General features: G+C 44.4%; 2 protein-coding genes across 2 annotated transcripts; both read right to left on the bottom strand.

The window, feature by feature from the left end:
- Nucleotides 1-1,680: 1,680 nt before the first annotated feature.
- Nucleotides 1,681-16,049, bottom strand: LOC114056834 (meteorin-like protein). The gene is made up of 6 exons (XM_027882388.1): nt 15,816-16,049; nt 8,265-8,342; nt 7,977-8,069; nt 6,229-6,638; nt 5,805-5,864; nt 1,681-3,900 (listed from the first exon to the last, which is right to left on the bottom strand). The coding sequence occupies exons 4-6, from the start codon at nt 6,560-6,562 to the stop codon at nt 3,584-3,586; spliced, it is 711 nt and encodes a 236-aa protein (XP_027738189.1). The 5' UTR covers nt 6,563-6,638; nt 7,977-8,069; nt 8,265-8,342; nt 15,816-16,049; the 3' UTR covers nt 1,681-3,583.
- Nucleotides 15,945-25,365, bottom strand: DGKE (diacylglycerol kinase epsilon). The gene is made up of 11 exons (XM_027882385.1): nt 24,714-25,365; nt 22,887-23,046; nt 22,301-22,420; nt 21,237-21,380; nt 19,375-19,532; nt 19,042-19,093; nt 18,781-18,894; nt 18,241-18,312; nt 17,588-17,715; nt 16,601-16,712; nt 15,945-16,309 (listed from the first exon to the last, which is right to left on the bottom strand). The coding sequence occupies exons 1-11, from the start codon at nt 25,142-25,144 to the stop codon at nt 16,154-16,156; spliced, it is 1,647 nt and encodes a 548-aa protein (XP_027738186.1). The 5' UTR covers nt 25,145-25,365; the 3' UTR covers nt 15,945-16,153.
- Nucleotides 25,366-25,696: the final 331 nt, after the last annotated feature.

Raw genomic sequence — 25,696 nt, 5'->3', positions numbered from 1 at the left:
GGATCCAAAAGAGCCACAGCTGTCTCTGGAGCAGTTGTACCATCTCAAGGGTCTCGACTCTCCAAAGCACAGTCAGCACTGAAACTACCAACCTAAGCAGAGCTCTTTAAAAGGTGTGGAGGTAGGATATGTCCTGCTGGGAGCCATCAATGAATGACAGACTGGGTTTTCTGCCCTTCCAGTTTGTCAGCATTGAGGGACGAGAGCAGTTTCCTCTGAGAAATCCTTTATCTGCTTGGCAGTGCCACGGGGCTGCAGATCCACTTGTAGGTGCTGAAGGATACTCTGTCCCCTTGGGACAAAGTCCCCAAGGTCTCTGTTGCCTCTTGACTTAAAAGGGTGTCAGTACTGACCTCTAAGTCTTTGGGCTTCTGTAGCCACAGTCTGGAGTGACACCCAAAGTCAAGAGCAGCTTTTATTCTGGACAAGGTGGGAATTCTTGAAATGTGACATTGGTGAATGTCCAACAGCATGGAAGACATAAGGTGTCCTGGATCACCAGGCAGTGAAACAAGCCTGCCACTGTACTCCTGATCCTATTTTTTGCCTTCTTTAGTGCTATGAATGACTAGAAATCATAGAAGGGGATTCTGTTCATTTGGAATGAAATCAGAAACATGTAACTGAATCGCTGGGTTTCTGAAAACTCTTGTTTTGGTTAGCTTCAGATATCTTGGATATATTGAAACATTAGGGTGATATAATATTTAGAAAAATATTAGCTACAGCATAATAAGTGATGATTAAAAAAACTTTTTCAACACAGCTGAAGTGGTTTTACTTAGGCAATAACTGTCAAAGCTGTACTGATTTAAAACATATGTAGAAGCATATATTTTAATTGTACTTCTCTTGATAACACCACAAAGAACCCAACTTACCCAGTCTAGATATAGAACTAATTCTGGTGTTAATAACACCCTGAGGATGTGGATTGATTGGCATTTTAATGCACAAGTGAGAGGAAATCAACAAACAGTTGCTCACTGGAAATAAACTAATCTGTTTAAATTTAATCTTCAATTAAACACATCAGTAAAACATTGTATTTAGAAAAAGAAATGCTTATGTAGCTACCTGTTTATTGCAGTGACGTATCAGCCAGGTACTTCCGAATGTGCATGGTGTGTCATTCCATGGAGTTGTGTCAGCCAGGTGTCCTCATCAGGGCCATCAACATGGATTTTATGCCATCTGTGCCTGTAACTGCTGCAGGAGCTGACTGGTGAATTGTGATAGTTTGAATTCAATAAATACTCACAGTAACCCCCAACTCTCAATGTTTTGTTCTGTGCTCAGAGTTGAAGCAAAGCAGTGAGGGAGGCAGAAGGGAAGACACAGCAGAGTACAAATAACAGGTCTTTTACTGCATAATTCCCTGAGTTATACAAGAAGTGGGGAAGACAGGAGGGGAGAGCTGCAGAGGCTGTGGTGTGCTCGGGGCTGTCTAATGCTGTCCTAGATCTCCTTCCCCTGACCTCCACACCCATTAGCAGCTGAGGACAAGGGGAACATCCTCACCACTAAACAAAACCAGAACAGTTCAAGTAAACAAAAATGTGGTCATCAGCTGGGGGAAATGAACAACTGAGGACTCAGTGTGGGATTGCTTAAAGAAACCTTAACTGATGTCCAGCATCTGCCAGCTTAAGGTACCCCCAGAAGCAGCAAAGGGTGATGATTCCTAATGTTACCCAGTGAAATCAAACTAAAGGGAGTGTGGGTTGCAGGCTGCTGCCTCCCTACATGGCCAGTGGAAAACAGCTCAACAGGGAGCTGCTCTGGTGGCTCAATATGTTTAAAAATCAGCCCAAACAAAGGCACCCATGAAACAAGTTTAGCATTTCCTTTTCCACTTAAAGTTCTCCGAGTCAGTTGGGCTGATGAAGGTTTTGGAGAAGAAACTCTCTGAAGAGTTCCCAGAGACTCAAACAGGCCTGCTTGATCAGGATAACACAAAACAACAAACCAGCAAAAACTAGGGGAGGAAAAATCCTCATTATCACTAACCATGATGGCCCTGGGATTAGGAGGTCAATCAGGTCTGTCAGAGCTTGGTTTCAGTTTCCAAAGCCAGACAAATAGATATTTTAAGCCCATATAAACTTGACTGTAACTACAGCCTGGGTCTTGAGCAAGTACCAAGATCCCCAGGAAGTCAGCAGGGTCATTGCTCATACAGTTTGTTTTCTTCCTTGATAATGACATTTCCTTTGGATTTAGCTTTGTGATTACTTTTTCACAGCAAAAGGAACAACTGGCTTGGACTCCAAATTGTACTCTCAGGGAACACACGTGAATGTTTTTATCAGGATGCTCCCTATTTAAAAAAAACCACAATATTTGGCTAGTGTTCAACACACTGTATTTCTATACCCAGTTCTCTGACTGCCTCCCATTTCTTCACCCCTTCCCCATTCCCTCCCAATTAAGTGGCTGCTACTTCTCAAATAATCAATATGTCAGTTAAAAACGTGTCACGGTGTGGCCATTGTGCGACTCCCATTCAAAGTTCATGTCATTTAGACTTTCATTGGCAGCTATTTTGTCCCATTAAAAAGTTCAAGACAGCAATTTGTGAATCTTGCTCAGCCAAGTAGAACTGTGGAGAAAAAAAGGAGTCATTTCAAAAGTCAATTAATTGTGGCCTGTCAGAGAGCTCCTCATTCAGTTTTTTTTTTTTGCAGGCCTTGTCAGGGGCTCACGTCTGTCAGCCCTGTGTTTCCCAGGCTGCAATCAGATGCTGTTACATGGGAAATAATGGGTTTATTCACACCATTTATTGGGCTCTGTGTGGTAGACACATTTGTATATCATTTTACGGTGTAGCAATTCCATTTACATAAAATACAGGCAATTATGGGAGTCTGGCCAAAGCACTGAGGGAGGGTGGGAGGAGCCACCTTTCAAATAATGAAAGCTAATTGAAAAGAGGCAGATAATTTAGGTGAAAAATACCATCATGAGCAATTGTTGATCCTAAATGAGTTCAACAGAACTTTCAGGAATCAAGTTAGTTGTATTTTGTCCGTGCTTATTTTAAACTCCTTAATGTTTTTCAATGTAAGAAAAGAAAATGTATTTCTTACAGCGCCTGTGTTCAATTTTAAAAAAGAAGTAGTTCTTGGGGATTTGGGTTTTTTTTTTGCCTCAGGGGTAGTTTCCTCCCCCCACCCCCAGCTTAGAGAGAGTTTCCACATTCATCTCTAAAGGAAAAAAAACACAAACAAGTAGAGATGGGGAGGAGAAAAATATCTGGAGAAAAAGCACATAGCATGTAGACAGAAGAAAACATGTTCGAATTTTGTAATCCTCAGCACAAGCTGCTTTCTAATCCCCCCCAAAAAAGGACAATCTTTTCAAACTTCAGAGTTATTTTGCTAGACAATGACAATGTGAAGAAGGAGAAACTAATGTGGGTTAGAAGAGTTCACCAGGCTCACGGAGCCATTATCCTCAGGGAATTCTCCAGCTCCCAGTTTGGGTGCCATTGCCAGCTTTAGTCCTTGGTTTTAACTCTGCTCCAGATTCAGAATCCGAAAACTGGGCTGAAATTGTTCGACTCTCAACAGCACCTCTCTTGTCAGTTGAGCTCAAACTCGCAGGGGTTGGCTCCTCTTTCTCTGGCAGCTCGATAAACAAACATGAAATCCTTGAAGCGAGGGGCGCAGCCCAGCCAGGCTTCACCAAAGTGTTCGCTCCCAGTGAAGAGGAAATCTCCCCCTCCCTTCTTCACCTTGCACTGCAGCAGGGTTCGGATGGGGCCTCTCCACTCCCCACTCCCTTCATCCTGCTGGAAAATCCTGTTCTTCTGCCTGTAGACTCTCTGGACTCTGACATCCACCTGGGACATGTGGTTCTCCGAGTCGTGGGAAACGTTCCGGATGGATCCTTTCACCACTGGATGCGAACAAGACAGGAGCTGGTTATGGAGCAGCAGGGAAGCAGCTCAGGTACCAGGAGCTCACTGAATGAAATAACTGGAGGGCAGGAGTGGTGCAGTTTTTTACACCTCCCACCTACACGTGGACACATTTCTGAGCTTATATTGCATCCTTTGCCCAGAGGATCCCTACACAGACAGTGCTACATCCTTGGAACTGTGCTTTTTGACTACTCACGTACCTTCTTCTCAATGTCACTGCCCCCATTTTTCACAGCAATCAATTATTCTTCTACTAATTAATTTAATTTCGATCCCACATCCATAGAAGGCTCAGAAACAGGCCACCATTTGAGCCACGAGCTCTTCAGCAAATGAGAGGTTTGCAGAGCAGTGGGAGCGTCGCCACCCTCCTGCCACAAAACTCACTCGTTTGGGTGCAGAAAACTCAACAACCCAAGACGCAGAACAAGCTTATTTCCAAAGCCTCCAAGAACTTCCTCATTTAATTAGATTTTCCAAGGGAACCCAGAATTTTGGGTAACAGCTGTCTCTGCTCTCTGTCTCCCTCTTTGTGCGATCATTTTTAATCAGATGCAGCCAAGTCTATTGACAAGCTATAATGCGCTTGTTCCTGGTGCTCCAAGTTGCTCCTGCACCACTCAGGGCCCAGTGACTGAAGACCCCCATCCTAAGGGGGACTATAAAGCCCCTATTCACTCCCAGTGTCATTTACACTTTCATTAGCAGCTATTTTCTCTCATCAAAAAAGTTGACGATAGCGATTTGTGAGCTCTGGGGCAAGGAAGTCAGGCCATAAATAGAGTCAGTTCAAAGGGCCATTTCTTCTGGTCTGCTGCTGCTGTGAGTGTAAGTGCCCCCATTGTGTGCCGGGGCCTCCACATCTGTCAGTCTCCGGTTGTTGCGCGGCACAGCACCCGCATGGGAACCAGGAGCTTCATCGAGGAAAAACAACGGGCTGGATTGCGCCGATTAATTTAGGAGAAGAATAAAAATTACCAGCTAAGGAGCACTCCAAGGGGAGCCCGCTCTGCACTGGGGTTGTATTTGCACAGTGATGTTGGCGTCTGGCTTTGCCAGCTTCGAAGTGTGGCAGCCCCGGGTAGGGAAGCAGTGATTTGGTGGGGTTTTATAAACACTGGATGGAATTTGTACTCTTATTTTCACGTAGATACATTTACAGCAATAGAACTGTGGCCACTTGGAGAGGCAGCTCTACAGCTTTAGCTACTTGACCTGATCTAAGAGGTACAAATGTGAGTGTGGAAAAAAGGGGAATAAAATGGACAAACCACTCAGAAGAAAAAAAATCCTATTGCACTATCAAGTACAGAAAAAGGAAAAAGCTTTTAAGGCATCATCAAATTAGTATTTATTTTCTGATGGGCTCTAACTGCTCTGTTTTCTCATAAGGCATGAAACCTAACCAGGACATCACTGAAGGAAGTTTAAACCACCTGAAGTCTTCAACTAAGCTACGAACAACTCACTGCCTCTACAGAAAAAGAAGTGTGTGAGTTGTGAGGGAAGAGAGAGGGCATATTTGTAGCTGGGATAAAAAAAAACATGGACAAAGCGAATAAAAATGACCACACCAAGCACCTACAACCTGTGTGTATGAGTGTCTACGCTTAAGAGCCAGCAGCTCACACCTGCGAGAACTACTCACAGTTCAGTTTCAGACCTTAACCTTTCTGCTTGCAGGAAGCAAGGACTTTGGCAGCCAGTTTCTTCCTTCTAGATTTTACTTTCATGCCCCCATTCAGATTCTTTTTCACACAGCTATTTTCTTTCCCAGATCAGGGAGCACAGTCATTCCATTATTATAAGAAAAGCAGCAAACAAATCCAAATAATCAATACAAATGAAAGGCAGAATGACTCCCCTTTGGTCAGCTTACCGAAATCACTGCTACAAATGGCCATAAGAAGTTCCACGTTGTCACAAGGACGGCACATAGCTAGAAAAAAAACAGACCAGTTAGTTATTTGTAACACTATAATATATGCATTATTATACAATAATACATACGTTAGATAATACAGGACTAGTGAATTAGGAAAGGAAATCAGGCAGAACTACCAGGTTAGAGAGAATTATCATCAGATGCAACCCAAAACTCTTGTTATGCAAATACAACCACAGCAAAGCAGAAAGCACAGGGGATGTTCTCAGTGATGGCACTGCCAGGCAGAAGGACACCCCCACCACCACCCTGCAGCGACAAACCCCTCAACCCAAACCAGCTTCTGTCACAAGGGATGCACCAGGGAATACCTGATGCTCTCCTAGATCTGCCCTGGCAGCAGAGCTCCAGCTCTTACCTTCCACCAGGGCCATCTTTTTGAAGTCGGGGCTGGCCGTGTTCTGGTTGCTCAGCAGCTCGTACTGGAAGCTGGCGGTGCGGCGGCTGATGTCCCTCTGCGGGCTGGCCTGCAGGAACAGGGCCACTCGCTGCGGCCCGTGGGCGCTGAAGCAGGACACGTGGTGGGGCCTAGCCCCTTCGGCCTCGCTCAGCACCAGGTGCAGCTGCCCAGCGCGCTCCACGTAGATGTTGGCACCCTGGAAGTCGCTGGCGGGCTTGATGCAGACGGTGGTGTGCTGGGCACTGGACAGGTTGGGCTCCAGGACCACTCGCAGGGCTCGTGCTGGGTACATCCACTCCAGGGAGCCCTCGGTGCAGCGCAGATGGACCTGCTCCACGGCACGGGAACGAGGCTCCCAGCTCAAACCACTGCCAGGGCAACACCATTGCTCCATCACTGATGGTGCCCACAGCGCAGCCACAACATCCCGGAAACCACTGCCACGCTCTGCCCAGACAGACAAACCCCATTGCCAACCGACTCTCTCCCAATGACTTCCTTCCTCCCTCCCTTCCCTCGGGTCACAGCTGCAGCACCACGCGGGAGGGATGGGGGAAACAGGGATTGCTCACACCTGGGGCTGCACCTGAGTGCACGGGAAGGAGCTCAGCCCCTTTTGCCTGCCTACAAATGCATGCTTGGATGCCTGCAGCATCTAGGGAAATGCTGGAGGACAGCTCTCTGCTAAACAGCTCTAAACCTTTCCGTGTGGCAGGACTGGCCAGTGCTCGGATGCCCGGAAAATCCCACCGGTGAGCGGATGGGGGTGAAAGCCATCATCTGAGAATATTTGTCGCCGATTTCCCCTGTCAGTGACCGAGGCAACCGCGCCAGCGCCGCGCCCGCGGATGCCCGCGGTTCCCTCCCCGAGAGCAGCCGGGTCCGCCCGGTGCCCGCAGCCCCGGTACCCCCGTACCTGCCCCTCCAGCTGCAGCGATCGGCGGTGCCCGGCCGCGACCCGCCCGTCCCGAGCAGCAGCAGCAGCCGCAGCAGGGCAGGGAGCCCGGGCGAGCCCCTCACCGTGGCCATGGGCCGCCGGCAGCGCCCGGGCGCGGAACGGGCTATAAGGGCGGCGGGAGGGAAGGGGGTGGGCTGGGGGTGTCGGCCGAGCCCGTCACCGACCCCTTTCCCCCGCCCCGCCAGCTCGGCGAGAACCCCCCGGCACAGGAGGGGGACACCCCGCCATCACCCTTCATCCCATCATCATCCCCTCTCCATCCCCCGGGCCGGGCAGCCCCCCTTTGTCTTTGAAATATTTAGAAGTGATTAATAACAGTTTCTCGTCGCCGCGTAGGGACAAACAAAAATCGTGTCAACATAATCAAAGCGAACTTTTGAGTGAGTGATGGAAATTCAATAGTTTTAACTTTTGCTTTCATGATTATCTTTCGGGGTCCGTGCACAAGAAAGCTCCGGGGCCCACGATTATCATGCTAAAAGCCGGGCTGTGCCTGCCAATAATTAGATTTCTATATGCATTGCCCTTTCCATATTTTCAATGAACGACATGGGGAGCTGCTCTTTTGCAGGTCTGGGAGAGCGAGGCTCTTTTAAGCAGCCCCTAAGCGTGGAATCGGGATTTCGCGGCCGGGCGGGGACAATGGCCCTCGGCACGGCTGGGTGGCACATCCCCAGATCCGCGGGGCTTTGTTCCCGCTCAGCGCTGCAGCACCCGCGGTCACCGGGACCCTCCGGCCATCTGTTACCTTGCGGTTACCAGCGTGTTCTCACATTGCCCACAGATGCACAGGGGAAGAGGCAGAGTTTGCCCGCTGCCTTCTCTGGGCCGAGGGATTTTCCTGAAGAGGAAAACAGATTCGTTAGAGGAGATACCCTGTTAGACCCTCAACTGTCCAACACCGGACTCCTTGAATCGTATTTGAACCCACACACAACCACTTTTCTGTTCATTCACCAAACACTTTACATTTTTAATTTTATCATCAAAAAAGCATTTCAGCCTTGACTTGTTCTTTGTTCTTCCCCACACGCACCTGTGATGTGAGTCCTTACACAACCCTGGGCTAAAGTCCGGCTCAAGTTGTTGCTGTGCACGGCTCACTCCAGCAGTTCTAAAAACATTTAAAATGCGTTAAACCTCGATGCTTATATACATTAGTGCCAGCGATCCTCAAAGCTCTGTGAAACTATTGTCTTACCCATCTAAGAAAAAAACCCTGCTGAATACCTATGCTCTGACCCCATCTTGAATGGAAAACAACACACAAATACTCTTTAAAAGGTTTGATTGTGGCATAATACAGGAGCTGAGAGGCCAGAGCCCTTCTCTCTTTTGTGCAAATGAGACCAGGGAACAGAGGAGAGGACGTGGGGAAGGAACTGACACTATGATAAAGTGGCCCCACAGGAGGATTTATTCACTTCCAAAAGCTCAAACTAACCCATCTGCTGCCATCAGGAGAAAGCATTGAGCCACTTGATCCCTGAACTTCTTCCAGCAGCAGCGTTTCCCTTTTTTAAGGAAAGCCCCGTGGGTTTTCCTGCCTTACTCTCAGCAGCCTCTCCACCCCATCTCCAGTTTCTATTGCCACCACATGACACAAAACATCTCCTGTTATAACTCTTACTTGAAATTGCTCATTACAGGTAGGACATTTGTAGGACTTTCCCCCCTCAGACTAAATCAAGAGTGGGCAGGGTCACAAGCTGTTTTTAAGATCCCAAATCACCGACAACAGAGGTGAGAAGGAACAATCTGGACATTTCACCTCCCTGTTGAAGCCTGGAGGTGTTACACCACTTTAACCACATCTATTCTAAAGCCACACAAACTCACCTTCTCCCCAAGGATGAACTGTTCAGCTGCTGTGACAAATCTCTGCAGGTTACCAGTGTCAGATTTACCTCCAAATGACTACCACACTGCCTAGAATTTTCCCATGCACTGAGGTTTGAAACACTTCGACTTTCTAGCAGGGATCTCAGGCAGAAATACAGCCATGGAGTTCAACAAAATGCAACTTTGTTTTTAAAATCCCTGGTCTCAGCCTGATGCAGTCCTCCCCCAGCCAGGCAGTCATCCTCACCCTGGGGTTGTTACAGAGTTGAAAAAAAATCATACTTGCTTTTATGCATAGTGAGGAATAAAAAAACCCTGAGTTTAAATACTTTAATCCACACACTTACATCTACAGAGAAATACAGTACAAACAACAAGACAACAAAAAGTGCAACAGGAAATTCAGTAACAGAGTCGGTGTGAAAAACCTCTTTAGTATTTACAAACTTCTATGACAAATATGGAGCAGATGTTTCTCTAAGGAGCCTTCTGGGAGCGCAAGACACAGAGACAGGCCGTGGTACAACTCACTGAGGTTTCCAGTCTCCCTTAATGTGGAGTAACACCCCAGAACGGGGCAGTTCTGTGGCTTTGTGAAGCTGCAGCTTCTCACAGACAGAACCTGACCCAAGCACTCAAATCACACACCACTCCATGTCATGACTGCAGCACACGTCACAAGTTTTTATGAGACACGATCACAGCTGCTGTGCCTCTGCAGCAAATAAAGGACAGACCTCCCAGCTTTTATGACCAAGACTTTTTACAGCAATACTTCCTTATCCTCCCATTTCAGCCTGCCCTCCTTTTAAAAACCAAAGGAAAACCAGATTGGGATGTGAAAACGTCACTTGATGTCAAGGAAAAATTGGAAAATTTTGATTTAAACGTTTATTTTTGGAGGTTCAAGATTACGGTGGCTGGTTCTTTCCTTGCAAGGAAGATCTCACGTACTGTACAGCTGTGAGCAGTGGGATTTGCTCGGAGTTTTTGTTCTCTGAGGAGAGGCAGGAATGATGCAGAAGGTGTCTGCTTATGTTTAAAGCACTAAATACAGATCTCAAACTGCACCATACGGATACAACCGATCTGTCAGGAGTCCACTGATCACTCCTTCCTTACTGCTCAGTGGGAAACCAAAAAATACTGAATCCCAAATGTTACTTTTAGCACATGAAAAAAGCTAAGATGTTATAAATTCTATTTTTTGACCTATTGCACTTTAAGCTCATATTTTTCCTGTTTAGTGCAATGTCAGAATATTTGGATATTCAATGCAAATGTAAGAATATTTGGATATTCAATGCAAATCCCAAGCTGCAGCATCACAGTATGTGAAGCTAAAGAATAACTTTTTTTTTTTTTTTTTTTTAAACTGCTAACATGCTGGTATTTTCTTGTAAGTAGTTATTACTAATTTAAAGTTACAGCTCTTAAAAGTAACATTTTTACAGTATTCTGATCAGTGATTACTAAACAGCTACTATACACCTTTGAAGTTACAAGCTACAAAAATAAAAATCCTTTCTGTTTAACTATAAAAACCCTAGAAAGAGAAGATGGCCAGAGGTACTCGAAGGATTACAGCAGTTGGTAGCAGACAAAATGGCTTTTGAGGGATGTAAACCTTGAAGTTACAGAATGCAATAAACTCACAATATAAGTTCCCACTTAAAATTATTTCTATGCTGAAACCTACAAATGAGTTGCAAATAAAACAATGCCAAGAATTAATTTCATACAGCAGTAGGGGTACACAGGACACAGGGCAGCATTAACAAAGTACAATTTTGAATACATTCATACAGTGAAGGGCCAGATCCTCAGCTAAGGTAAGTCTGCACAACATCACTAGGTTTAGTCAAGGCATGTGGCTTTATCCAGCTGGAATTATCTCCCTGAGATGCCCCAAACCTGAACCGAATATTCAGCACTCTTAGCAAGAAAACAAAATTGTGATCATGTCGTGCTTTTAGAACTGTGGCCTCACTAAGAGAGAACATGCAAATTCTCTCAATATGTTTAATTACCACTAAACAAGTGGTCTCTGCTGTCTCGTCCCTGTGTTCAAGCAGCAGCTCTGATTTCTCAGAAAAAAAGGAATTTTTTTAACTAAGTAGTTCACATTCAACAGAATCAGTTATGTACTGGTATTTTTAAAACTGAAGACAACCTAATCTACTCCTAACTGAATATTCAATTTTTCCTTTTCCAAAAGGAAGAAAACTGCAAGTAGCCTGAAAGGATTTTCAGTTAGAACACATGCAAAGATTACTAAATATCCTACCCTTAGACTAACTGGGTTCCAGTGCTGCTCTACCGAAAGCATTTGTTGCCAAGTAGGAAAAAAAAAAGAGTAACTCCTCTAACACTGACACCATTGTGCTGCTCCCAGCTAAAGGTGCAGTGCTTTGGGCTTTTATTAATCAGTGAGATACAAGAACACACCGTAAAAGCTCTGAGCTTCAGTGCAACGTAACACAGAACCAGCAGGAACTGGCCAAACTGAAACCAAACCCTTTAACACTCAGCTCTCAGAACGGGGAGAACCAGGAGGTTCCTGCCCAGCAGCAACGAGCAAAAACCGTGCTTTCCAAACAGGCCAGGGGGTCTGGGAACCTTTGGAGTCCTGACAGCTCCCAGGTGGTGATGGGGACTGGAAAAGCCAAGCAGGTGGGTCACTGGGCTAACAACAGCTGTGTGGAGCCTTTCCAGTTTCCTTTGCTGACAGGCTGGCTGACATGAGGATAAACTGGACAGAAGCTCAACCATCCTGGCTTCAGCAGAGCTTTTGATACTGTCCCAAATGACAGTTTTTAGCTGAAACTGAGCCAGCACAAAATGAGTAATTAAATGACTGAGGGAAAGAAGCAAGAGGGGGAATAAATTCTCAATCTGAATCAGCTGAGGTTACACAGAATTAACCTTTACCCCACTCTTGCTATAAGCACTGCCTCAAGATCACTGCCTCCAGTGTGTTCAAAAATGGTAAAGCGTTTTTTTGCAATCAGGAGAAGCTCCAATCTGTTTTCTGAGGGCAAATACTTAAAACTTCTAACTAAAGACAGTGGTGTTTCAAGTTCCTCAGTGACCAAGAAAAGCAAGATCTGGGGGGAAAAAAAACCATATGGAGTGACACTGGAAGTGAACATATAAAAAAGTATCAAATGCATAAATTATGCTACAGTCTTTACATTATAAACATGAAATGCAATTCATAACAGTGCTGAGAAAAATGTTCCAATTTGAACAGAATCCCAAATTAATTTGAAACCAAAATATTTCTACTGCAGAGAAAGAAAAACACAAGACTGTGTTCTTTAATAACTGCAAAAATTTCAAAATGCTCTTAAAGGTATGCTCTACACACTACCCTGACCTGCTTTAAATACCAGGAACAACAGACATACCAAAAAAAACCCCAAAGCATAAATAATTGCCATTTCCCTCAGCTGTTTTTGAAGACTAAAAATGCAAGTTTGGACTTTTTATGAAGCTCAGATGTGAAGAAAGATCCAACTGGCATTTGAAACGGTTTAACCCTGCTATGAATTGCTGAAGTGAAAACACAAAGTCAAACAAAGCCCGTGACAGGAGGTTCTGCGCACATGAAAACACCCACGACATCCTCTCAACACGTGTAAACAAGCCTGGAGTGAACCAGGCAAGGAGCTGACCCACAGAAAGGCTTTCCATGCAAACTTAATGGTTTTTGTACTGCATGTCACGGGACTCAGAAACCACAGTAAAGACAGTAAAACTTAAAACATTGTGAATTCGCTTTTAAGTGCTTGACTGTTGATGTTATTGTTTGCTCTGCACATTTTACACACAGGTATGATGTATGAAGACTGACAGAAGAAACAATTCATTATTTGTCTTTCTGAAACACTGTTTTCACTATTTTTTCCAATGTTAATGATTAAGAGGATAAGGGAAAATTCTTCCATGCAGGACAGGAGCTGCAGAGTCCCCTCTCCCAGACAGAGAGAGGTCCTCTCTGTGGGGTTTTCAGGATTCCAAGCTACAGGAGGAGTATCCCCTCCTTGTAGCTGTTTGAACTGGTGCTTTATGCACTACAACATTAAAAAGGCATGGAACAGTTTACAGTCAGAATGCACAGCACATCAGGCAGCTGCAGCTCTGTTACAAATCAGCCAAGTGCTATGTTAGACTCTGGGAGCCCATTGCTGACACCGACCATCTGCAGTGGGACCAAAGGAACCCAAAACAGACTTTAACCCACTTGGCAACACAGAGGGAAGGAGGATACACTGAAACCAAAGGACAGTTGGAAACAGCAAGACTTCCAGTGCTAACAATGGATGTCTTACAAGAACTTTTCGTGTCATGGTATGACAGCTACACAGTTACAATGGAAGGGTGAGCCCATGTCCCACTGGGAACTGGACAGTTCAACCCTAAAGAACCATAAATGCAATTTCACAAGAGGCTTCCTCATGCTCACCATGGCCACATTTGCTGCCATCACCATTTGAGACACAAACTTCACAAGCCATTTTCCCAAACAAGCACCCAATGAGGTGCTACTTTCACTTTGTTTCTCCAATAAGAATGATGGATTTACATTTCCCAGAGGGTTTCACACAGTTAGGACTGGACTCCCAGCAAGCTGCAGTAAGTGGGAGGATGCACCAACACCCACTGGGTGAGAAACCAACTCACTGCTCCCCTACAGCAGCACAAGGAGCCTTCAAAGCCTGGACATCATTTCTTTCTGTGTTAGATGTCAGGAGTCCAAAGAGTGAAGTTTTTGAACAATTAGAAGTTCTCAGGCTACAAACCAATTTGAATAATCACCTGATCAGCTTCAGGCAACTCTTTAAACTGCATCACGAATAGTTTAAAGTAGCCAGTGGTGTCATTTCTCTTGAGCAAATGCTGCCTTTCAGAGCACATCTCCTGCTTTTCCAGAGACTTGTCATTTGTTTGTAAACAACAATTACATAAGAACCAGAGCATAGAACTTAAATATTTTTAGGATGGTTACAAGTTATTTAAAAAAAATAAAATAAAATAACTTAACTGGTAAGATTTTTGCTAATACAAATTAAACCTCATAACTTAAAAAAAAAAAAAAGGTAGCGGATTCATCTAACATATATCTAAGGTATCTTAAACACTTTTTACATAGACTTAACTATAATTTTTATCTATATTTATATACAATAAAATAATTCAAATGAGGTGCATAAGGCTAATGAATATGGAATTTACAAATGGCTTCTGTTTACAGCTCATTACACTCTAATCACATTTTCAGACACCTATAAATTCACTGAGAATCAGTAGTATTGAAGTTCTAGTACAGACACTTTCTACAAGGAACACCATCAAGTTAAAAACTCTCTCCAAAGAGGATTACAATTGAAGGTTTTAAAAATACTGACTTTGCCAAGTTTTCAATAAATTACTTTAAAATATAAATAGTTCATTCACCGTTAATGAAAGCATCATTTTACAGATCGCTGAAAAATGGTTTCATTTTAAAAACCCTAGAAACACAGCCTACTTTACCCAGTGGTCTCACTTCCTGTAAGCACAAAATAAAAAGGAAACAAACAAACAAACAAACATGGGGGAGCAATGACAAAAGCAGCAACGTTTAAAGTTCAGACCAAAGCTCTCAATCTCTTTACAATCTTGGCTTATGCAGCATAAATTCTCTTCCTTCTTGGAAGAGCACCTTCAGCAACTGAACTGGACTAACCTGACATTTTAAACCCCAATTCACCTCTCACCCACTGCAGGCTTAAAATGCCTGCAACAAAAGAGGAAAAAGGAAGCAGGTTTTTGCTTTTGTTAACCATGGAGATGTTTTCACCTGAGAAGCTTTAACCTGAGAAGCTTCAGATAGGCCAAACTGACAGTCCCTGTGTACTGTTTATGTGTTCTGAACCTTTAAGCATTAATCTTTTCCTCATTTTATAAACATAAGGGAAATGTAGGTACCAGCAAGTTGTCTTTGGCTCCCTAAGAGCCAGTCAGAAAAGAAATGCTTCCATGCTTTTTTCACAATCCAATTATGCACAGGAATGCCAGAACCTGCCAACTTCTGCAAACTCAGCTCTCAACCTCCACACTTAAAATGGACACAGTTAACAGACTGATTTACTACTGAGCATTCTCAGAACTTTAACAAGTCTTTAAAAAATACCCCACATTTGTCAATCATCATTATTTCTTTAAAACCTTTCCCTCTAAACAGCCAAAAAAGGCTGCTCTTTGTCCAAGTTTTCCTCCAAAAAGCCTCCCCAAGAACTGTGATGCTGTTATTTACAAAACCTGGCATTAGTCTCTCACTGGACTGAAGCTGAGTCAAGTCACAGGATCATTCAGTGCAAGTCATGGTACAATTACTCTGAGCTGTATCTTGGATACTCAGGATGTCAGGGGTACTTTATGGCTTACAAAGCCACTGAGAAAGGTCATTCACTGACAGAACACTTCCGGAAACCTTTGGTCCAAACGCATCTTTTTCTTGCTGACCACCTTCCCAAGAGCTCCCAGATCCTCCACTCTCTCAGAGAACAGATTAGAAATGCACTGTACAGGCAGTTATTTCTCTTGCTCCCAAGCAGAGGTGGCAGCCAGGAGCAGGCTGCTGTCAGGAAATCAGCCCACATCCAACTTGGTCTGGTTTTCTGTCCTGGGGAAGAGGGCAGGTGGCAGCAGGTCAGACTCCAGCTGTGCCCCTTTCCAAGGGTATGAAACATCCACACACTGTACTGTGGATGTGCAGAAGGTCTGACTCCTCAGCAAGGAAGGGCTGCAGCATCTGTCCTTTTTGAGTTGCTGGAGTAACTCACTCCAGCTATAAAGGTTGGAGGGTATCACCACCAATCCAAAAGGCAAACCAGTTGTGGTAATTGAGCTGTGAAAGTTTTCAGGAGTGTCAAAGCATGGCTTTTTCCTCAGCTCTAATTCATTCACAAGTGTGAAACTCACGGCATAAACCTCACTCTAGGTTAGGTGTGTTTTAACGAGCTGAAGTTCCTCGCTGTCTCACATTGAATTCCATAAAATCTACATGTCCTCATCCCTCTGCTCTGTCCCAGGGTCCTACTCGGACAGGCTGGAAGCGTCATCATCCGTCTGTTCCCCCGAGTGGTACAACATCAGTGCGTGAGTCTTGTGTGTGATGGTGACTGTGCAGGGCCCCTGGGCCCAGGGCTCTCCATCCACCTGCATCGGCATCTTCGAGCTCTTCAGGATCAGCTGGGATCAAACAGAACAACACACCATCACAGCAGCTCAAAGGGGCCCTGAAAACACCTTTTCCAGGTGCAATCTACTGATGCCAGGCACATTCCCAGCCTGGACAGGGTTAGGGTCCTGGACTCACAGCAGGACTGTGAATTACGACATAATTAATTTTTACTAAGCAAGAGAAATAACTACCTCAACTGCCAACTGCAACTTCAGACCTGACAGCTGAGTGACTGAGATTCTGCACTGTGTATTAAAAAGAAAATGTAGGGAAGCAGCAGGTCGACAACGAGCACTCACCCTCACGGTATGTGCCTGCCCCAGGCGAACAGGGTTGGCCAGTTTCACCTGGATCTGGGCACAGTGGAAAGAACCATGAACACCAACAACTTCCAGAAGTCCATCATCATGCCTGGGAAACAAAAACAGGACACTCTTCTTAGTGATGCTCAGCAGCCCTAGCATTCCTGTCCAGATATTGCACAGTCCTTTTATGGCTTCCATATAGAGAAACGCTGTTCTACAAAGAGGTTTATCTATTTGTGCTGGACAACAAAGCACAGTGAAGAACAAATAAAACCATCAAACCCTGCAATTATGGAGCAACACACCAGCTGGCTTATGGAAATTACAGATTCACGACTTTCCACGGCTCACTGTGCTTACTTATAGCTCACAGTGGACTTCTCTTCAATGCACTTGTAAAATTTTCTTTCTTTGCCCTCAGTTATTAATCTACAGGAAAATCTTTTAATGGCTTAATTTTTTCAGATTTGGGTAAAGCACCTTGCCCAAGTATTTTTTAGAAATCCAGTCTTGAAGTATATTTATATATAAGGCTTCTGAAGAAGGACGTCACAGGAGGGAATAACTAATGTTCCCACCCATTTTTTAATTTCGTATTGCTCCAGTTTACTCAGAGCAGAGGAGTTAAAATTTGGACATGTTTTGTTTTTACTTTCTATCTTAACCTCCATTAAGATGGGTTCTTTAAGTTCTAAAATAGATCCATCTTCTACTTTTAGAAGGCTACTTTAATTTTTAACAGCCTCTCCAATGCTACTGCTGTCATGCCAGACATTTTGAGTCTTTAAAAAACCCCTTGACGTGTGGGATGCATTTAATCCAAGTCTCTACTATGAGGAAAATAAATAAATATGAGACAGCCCAGGAATCCTTCTGATCTGCAGGGAAGTCTGGCTATGTAAGCACAGTCTACTGGGGGGAATTCCTTACACTACAAGGGCTGTTAGAGGGAAAAAGCAAAGCCAAAAATGCACTGTGTACCTCGCCAAGGGGTAAGGTTCATCCCCCATTCCTTCCCAGAGCCTGCAGCCACCTCCCCAGTAGCCAATATTCAGCACAATGATGCCTTCCAGATTGGGCAACTCGATCCTCTCACCGTCCAACTCTAGCTTTAAAAGACAAACAGAAGTTAATTACTGTGGATCAAATTCAGTACTTCAGTATAAGCTAGTTATTCTCTTTATGCTCTTTTAATAAGCTTCCACTTGAAGAAAAATTGGCCCTGTACAAAGAATATGTGTTTTCTTTCCATACTTTAAAAAAAAAAGTATTACTTCTGATTTCACGAGATATCCTGAGCTGTAGTAAACTTGTGTTAGTAAAGAGAAGCAAAAGAGCTCTCACTTATGTAAGCCTCTGGTGCTAAGGCAAATTTTATCTGAATATCAGTGCCTGAACTCATAGAACTCAACCAAGGCCAGAAAAAAAATTAGAAATTTTCAGTAAGCTCAAAGAGACAAATTCCATGAAGTAAGCTGCAGATAGCAAAAAGAACATAAAAAATACTCCAAGGTCAGACCCACCCTTACATAAATATCACATAAAGTACAAAGCTTCTTCCCTTCTTTTTTTTCACATGATAAGCTTTTACACTCCACTGAATATCCAGAGAAAAAGCAAGCTAAAAAACTTACCTCAACCTTTTTGTTAAGGTCTTTACATTCTTGCACTAAGCAGTCTTTGGTTCCATAAAAAAAATAAACAGCCTACAGAAAAGCCCCAAAACAAAACAGGTAGAAAAGAAAACAGTGTTAGAAAACACATATGGAGACTATTTGAAATATTAATGTATATATATTGTATATATCTGCAAACCTTATCTGCACTCAAACTAAAGTTTCCAAATGAGATGGGCTACAACTTGAATAAGAAACTTACTTTCCACTGGAAAAGGAAATAGGCAATGTCTTTAACCCATTAAGTTTCAAAGCAAATGAGAAATTCTGAGCAAAAACTGAACAAACAGCAAATTCTCTAAGCAGAGCCAAGGCAGTAACACCTGGGAGTGGGCTGGAAACGTTTTTTTACCCATGGAACCCCCTCCTCAAGAAAAATGGATTTTAACTTTTAAAACTGCATGAAAGGAAGCAGGGGAGTAAAGCAATTTAAAGCAGAAAACAGCCTTAAGTCAAATCAACAACTACAAAGGGGGAATGTCACTTTACCAAACCCACCTTATTGATAATTCTGCTGGAAAACAGAGAGGGAGTCTTCTCACGATGAGCATGGAAATTTAAAGCCATGAGAGCATCAGGTCCTATAGAAAAGTAGTTGTTCATTGTGAATACCTGTAAGACAAAACTTCCAGTTATGGCCTTATTAAATATAATTATTATTAGGGTTTAAAATTCAGAGAGTTTAATGGGAAGATGGTAAACAGAAAAATACTTATAGAGGTATTCCATGGAATTCATATTTATACTTGCAAGCCATACCTTTGGTTTCCTTAAGTTGTAGTATCCTTTGTTTGTTACTTGAACCTTCCATCTGAAAAACAACAGTTGTTACTTAGACTCGTGACAGTTCTCAGTACAAGGCTGCAGTTAGGAATCTCATGTCTATACTGGGATCGAGCCAAAAGATTAACTTAGTTAAATTATGAAGGAGTTAAGCCCTGCATAACAATTAAATAAAGACCAAATTTGGACCTCAGCTTTTGTAGTTCCTTCCAGCAATACTTGTGTTTCTTTAAAGTGCTGCAGTGGCCCAATCAGCAGGGCTAGAGCAGTATTGGGTCCTACACATTTTACCTTTCCACTGTTCCTTACCTGTCGAGTTTGATTCCATCTGCCTCCATGACATTCCGTAAGATCTGTTCCACAGGGACTTCTCCAGCATAACCTGCCCCCCAGCCCAGTGTGTTGGACAGGTCATTCCCTGTTCCCAGAGGTAAAATTGCAACTTGTGGGATGTATCGTTCTTGCCCCTAGGATACAAAACCACTGCGTGTCAACTCCTGCGCCAGCACTCATTGTCTCCATTTCATCCCCAAATGCTCAGATTAGGTAAATACCACAAATCCTGCCAGCAGCCTGTGACACAGAGCTGGGCCCTGGGCTGGCACTGTCAGCACAGCAGATGGCACATTGAACTACTTACCACGGGGATAATGTAAAGGAAGGAGATGTTAAACCCCTGTGAGAAGGAAAGAGAATTACAAACACAATATGGAAACAATGCATCATGAACACCGAACAGAGTACTCCTTCAAAGGAATGGTGCTCTGGATCTGGGAAAGGAGATGAACTCTGAGATGTAACATAGCAGACTGTGAACAACAAGACACCAAAATGCTCTTACAGACTGAGGTGAGGTTGGGTCTAAACAACACACGCACAAAATTCCAGTGTTCAACCACACACACTTAGGGGAGGAGAGGCAGTGTCTCAGTCTCAGTCTGTCACCCACAGATGGAGCAGGTGATAAATATCTCTGCAGAGCACAGTGACAGAAGCAGACACTCAGAACGGCCACCTTAGCAAAGGGCTTGGCTCTCCTCACCACAGCAGGGTGAGCAGTTATTTCAGATGTACTATGGCCCTGGAAATTCAGCTGTGAAAAGCACTCACAGTGAACTGGCACTGTGGTTACTATTTTTTCAAGCAGAGTTATCAGCCAGGTAACCTGTATTTGAGAGTCAAGATAAATGAAGGGAGCAAATAACCTCCTGTTGATAATAAAAAGGTTTTGCTGATAACCTCAACAGTATTTACCTAACACCAATGACTCAATTTGAGCCAAGAAAAACCCAGATTTCATCAACTCTGTTGGCTCTGAGGGACAATATATCAAATGTCCAAGACCAGGTAACCATATACTCATATTCATTAACCTTTACAGTTACTTTATTTCTACTTTATCAGCATACAATAATTCTCAAGATGAGTTTGATTATGCATGAAGTTGTAATAATGGCCTTCAACTACAATATTTCATGTATTAACAAGAAAGCTGCAGTAGAAGAATAACTTCCTTTTAGCACTAGAAGAAAGTTTATTAGGTAAAGCACTAAAGCCCTTGTAATTATTCTCCATTCTTAATCTTCTCAGGAGTTCTTAGTAGTACCCCATAAACTGGAATTATCTTCCATTTCAAATCAGCAGTAAACATCCAGCTTATTTTTCCCTTCTGCTGTTAAGAGGTGAGGCTGCAGACAGACGGACTCTTCAGAATATATGATAAGGAGCAGAAGCAAATTACTGCTCTCATTCATGCACTGGCAATATAACCAGTACAGCTGGCAAAATTATGAGGTTATTATAAAAGATTGAGAGTGCTGGGAGAATCGAGCAGTCAGAGCACATTAGCCAGCATTAGCCACGCTGTTTATGACAAAATAAATCTGTTTAGACAAAGAGGAAATAACAATGCATAAAATATCCTGCAGCTTGTTCTTGTCTTGTAGTTCAGGAAAAATATGAAAGCTTTTTAAAGTTGTTCTCTTCTGTAAAACAAGATGGACTCCCCCCATCCCTCCCCAATATGAATAAGCAATTCTGCAAATATTTCTCTGCAGGCCTATTCAGGAAGATGAAGACAATAAATGCAGGTGAGAGATTAGGGGTAGCACTCTAGCAGCACCAAAACTCATTTCATCGATAAGACATTTTTAAAATTAAAACCACAATACCTTTATCTTCATTTCATCAATTGCATCCAGGACCCAGCCCACTGTGCCATCCCCACCACAGACAAGAACCCTGACAGCGTTGCAAGGCAGCAAGGTACAGAGCTGGAGGGCTTTAGCAGGTGCAATTTTGCTTAGATCAAAAACCTGGAAGACAGGGAAATAAGGAATTCCAGAAGTTCACACAACATGACTCAGGATTTGCCTCCTGGATAAACAACTCTGAGAAGCTCATTCCAATGCAAAACAAAGATCCTCCATTTACAATATCACATTAGCAAATGAGCTGTCTTGACTTTTACGAGCAGGATTTGGTTTCCCAAATTCACAACAGAGAGCTCCAGCTGCCTCACTAGGATTAAATGGCATTGAAAAACTGAGCTAGTGGAGTTCTCAGAGAAGTCTGTATCTAGAAGCATGATGATGAATTCTGTAAAGATGAAAGACTTCAGATAAGAGTAATTTTAAACCACTCAGCAGACAAAGAGGTTTATTCTTTAAAGCCTTATTGGGATGCATTTGAAACAAATGCACAGTGATTTCTATTAGGCTGTATTCCATGGCTGGGGTTTGAACTTCAAAGGAAGAGTATTAAGGTGCAGCCAGGAAATCCAGGGAACAACTGCCTGCCTTACGTCAACATCCTGTGCCATCCCACGGGGATTTTAAGGGGAAAGCAACTACACAAAGCAGAAACTGTAAATACTGACATTTCCACAAGTGAGGATTTAAAATACAGGCTTCAAATTAAGAAGATCTAAATACCTCATTTTCCAAACTGTGTAGGCTGTTTCAAGAGTCAGACACTTCTCATTAACTTAATGACTGCCTTATTATTGTAAATAAAAAAATCTGGACTGGTATTAGAACCACAACAAACTTGGGGGTGGGAGGAGCCTCTACACTTTTGGTTTCTCTTTATGAAGCTGCTCTTTCTAAACGAGCAAACTGCATGAATTTGTTTCCTACTGATTATTCAAAAGATCCTGCTGCCATTGTGCAAGCAAAGTGATGTTCATTCTAATTGAAACCTTCATTTTAGGAGAGTGGTTTTTCACAGCAAATACCTGAACGGGGTTCAGCAGCATTTTAAACTCTCCAAGTAAAGTCTCGCCCATGTTGTTCCCACTGCGAGTATTTGCCAGTACAATCACTGGCATCCAGTGTTCTCTGCTGTAAGGTACCACCTGCAAAAGGTGAAAGTCAGTCAGTCAGTCACACAAATACTGCACTTTGAAAGTGTTTTCAGCCTTGCTCCAAAACCCGCCCCCTGTAAGTGCTGAAAGGAGGAGGTCACCAGTTAGTCCCAAGGAGTCAAAACAGAACAAGTATTTCTGACACACCAAGGCTGAAGATTCTGCAGTGCCCAGGAAAACAAACACTACAATGTTATGAACACAGCAGTAAAAATTAATAAATATATAATCACAAAACGCACCCAAATGTCAGTATTTTGGAATAAAAAGATTCACCTGCATGCCTGTGCTTCAACAACCCTGCTAGTAAAATGACAAACAGCTCTGAATTAGCACTGCAAGTACTTAATATACCTCGGAACATTCACCTGATAGTTATTAACCTGACAATGCACTGAGTTCAAGTTTCATTGCGTGTTTGTGGGTTTATTTGGTCCAAGAAGCAGGAGGCCATTACCTTTTCATAATTGGTTTTCTTGTCTTTACGCATCTGGTTGATTGTAGACAAGTAGTAGGGTGGGATAATTAAGTCTTTGAATTCTCCAAATGTACACTCCTCAGTCTTTAAACAATCCACCATGCATTCATCATGCACAGTGTACTGACACCATGCACATCTAGGAAAAAAAAAAACGAAAGAGCATGAAAACAACCCTCAAACAACAGGCATGTTGATTTTGCTCATTTATTTTAGACAGATTAACTTTCAGAAAATTACTTATGTTGGCACTCACCATTATAAGTAATATTTAAAGCCCTTTACAGGGAAAACCAAGCATTCCCTGGAAAACTGTGTATTGGCTACAGAAAATGACATAAATTGCTTATGTGCTTTCAAGGAAAGCATTTGAATTCTGTGGGGGGAAAAACCCCCCGATAGTTGTAAATTAATTCTGTTCTTAGTAAAATACAGGTGCTATAAATATCCTCCTGCATTGTTTGTGATATTAACAGTTACACTGAAAGCCTGTATGAGAACCTGAACTCCTCTCCATCCTTAAAGAGCACAGATAAAACACTGGAGTTCAATTCAATAAAGTACTACCACTAACATTAATTGATGCATTTCTTAATATTGTTAATACCTCCTTTAAATCTGAAACCTATAAGGCTACACAGTACAAGGCTGATGGGATTCTGTTATGCAAAACTGCTGTTTTTTGACCTATTCTAAAAGCTGCCCTGGAAAATGGACCGGAACAAGAGGAAATACTGCAATATCCACTACCAGCCTCTGCAGAATGTTAATCCTCATTTGGTACATCCAAAGCCTTGATTTAAGCAGCTGGGAAAGCTATTTTTGGAGTTCCCCTGACTAATCCAACACACGAGTAGCAATGATACTTGCCCTATACCGAGACTTTCTTTTCCTCTTCTTCCTTCCTTTCCCCTTTGCTTCCAAATTGCTCCCCTTTCCTCCTCTCCTACACACACTCTCAAGGTTTTGTTTCTGAAAGTAATACTCTTACACTGTAATTCTGCTTACTTATCAAGCAGTTTGCCAGTATCACACAGAAGCAAAGCAAAAGCTGGCAGAAAATAAGCTTATTAAGAGGACATCCTTTGGGAAGGCTGAAGCAACACACTGCACCCAGGACCTGCTGCACTATCACAGTATTTTGGCACAACACGCCAGAGACAACTTTGCAAGCAGCCTTACTAATGACAGTGAAAGACCATTTAATGGTTCTTTGCATTTTTAAACACTCTTAGCAGAAAATTTTAACAATAGATTATATCGCAGTAGGTTATAAAACTTCCCATTAGCTTTTCTTAAGCATCCTTAAAAATGAACCTGAAACATCTACAGGACAGTTGTTTGTTCTATTTACACTGAGCAGATGGCAATTCTGAGATGTGCAAACACACTCTGATGTTCTGAACTGTGAGCTGGGCCACCCATTGCTCAGGCTACCCACTGTACAAATGACAAATGTATCAGAACCTTCTTAACGTGAACCCCTAAAACACAAACTCTCTTGGACACAGAGTCTCTTCTATGTAATTACAGGGCAGCTTGCCCATCACGCCGGAGTAATTCAATTAAGAGAACGAGTGGCCATGAGATGCAATGCCGCACTAATCTTAATCTATGACTCAAATTGCTCACAAGCATCCATTTTAATTTTAGGCTCTTTGAAGTTAGCTTGTTTTTTTTTAACGATTTCTTATCTGAGTACTGCAGGACCTCCTTCGGGGTGATGTCTACCATTAACCCTGCAGAAAACACAACACTGACACGGCACTGTGCGTTGTCGTACACAGCCTAAGCCCCCAGCAGTACCTGTAGTCGCAGAGCTTGGGCTGGGTGCCGCACTGCTGCTTGCACACCACGCAGCAGCTGCACAGGGGCACGTTCCCTCTGACCCAGTGGTGCGGGATGGAGCTCTGGGATGCCCCGGCGCCTCTCGTCATGATCTCCTTGCAGGCGAAGCGCTGGTCCGCCTTCTTGAGGCAGCGCTCGCTGGCGCGCAGCCCGCAGCAGCCGCAGAAGGCTCCGCGCAGCATGTGCTGGGCGCACACGCAGCAGTACGAGGGCTGCCCGAACAGGTCCGTGTAGTGCCAGTCGTGCTTGCTCTTGCGGAAGATGTCCCGTATCAGCAGCTGCCGCCGCGACCGCTGGAAGCTGCACCACGCGGTGATGAGCACGGGCAGCAGCACGGAGAACAGCGTCCAGAGCGCCAGGCGCCAGTCGGGCCCGCCCGGGCCCTCCATCCCCGCGGCTCCCCGCACTAACCCCTCGCTCCGCTCGGCCGGGCGGCGGGGCGAGCCCCGGCGCGGCCCCTCCGCTCCGCCAGCCGGCGCGCAGCTTCATGAACCATCCTCTGACCCCTGCCCGCGGCTCGGCACCGACCTGCGCCACATCGGCAGGGCCAGAGGCTTCCCGCGGGGGCTGCTGCTCCTCCGCCGCCGCCCGCCCGGGCCGTGCGCGGGGGCCGGGCTGCTCCCGCGGGGACCCCCGGCCGCCCCTCGCCCTTCCCTCCGCGGGGAGCACGGCGCGGCCCCACTCCGGGCCCCTCGCCCCCCGCAGGTCCCGCCGGGGGGGCAGTGCCGGGCAGGGCCCGCAGGACACGGCGCGGTCCGAGCGGCGCCGCGGGACGCGCGGGCGGCGGAAGCGGAAGGAGCGGCCGAGGCGGTTGCCAGGAGACGGGCGCCGCCCACCCCCCGGCCTGTCGCGACATCGCGGTGTCGCCAGGGGCGCCTCCGGTACCCCAAACCACATCACCCAGCTCCTCTGGAACACCTCCAGGGATGGTGACTGCACCA

The sequence above is a fragment of the Empidonax traillii genome, unplaced genomic scaffold, assembly GCF_003031625.1.
Source record: "Empidonax traillii isolate 1590-97213 ecotype Southwest subspecies unplaced genomic scaffold, ASM303162v1 scaffold105:size1093405, whole genome shotgun sequence".
NCBI classification, from domain to species: Eukaryota; Metazoa; Chordata; class Aves; order Passeriformes; family Tyrannidae; genus Empidonax; species Empidonax traillii.
The sequence above is the reverse complement of the archived record's forward strand: the minus strand, read 5'-3'. Positions and strand labels throughout refer to the sequence as shown.

Coding starts and splice junctions, on each gene's coding strand:
- DGKE (XM_027882385.1), bottom strand. CDS start 25,144: ATGGAGGGCCCGGGCGGGCCCGACTGGCGCCTGGCGCTCTGGACGCTG. Junction 22,421..22,886: donor AGAAAACCAATTATGAAAAG/GTAATGGCCTCC, acceptor CACCTTTTGCAG/GTGGTACCTTACAGCAGAGA. Junction 16,713..17,587: donor GAACCTTACCCCTTGGCGAG/GTACACAGTGCA, acceptor TTTGTTTCCCAG/GCATGATGATGGACTTCTGG.
- LOC114056834 (XM_027882388.1), bottom strand. CDS start 6,562: ATGTACCCAGCACGAGCCCTGCGAGTGGTCCTGGAGCCCAACCTGTCC. Junction 5,865..6,228: donor AAAGATGGCCCTGGTGGAAG/GTAAGAGCTGGA, acceptor TTTTTTTTCTAG/CTATGTGCCGTCCTTGTGAC. Junction 3,901..5,804: donor CATTTGTAGCAGTGATTTCG/GTAAGCTGACCA, acceptor GTTCGCATCCAG/TGGTGAAAGGATCCATCCGG.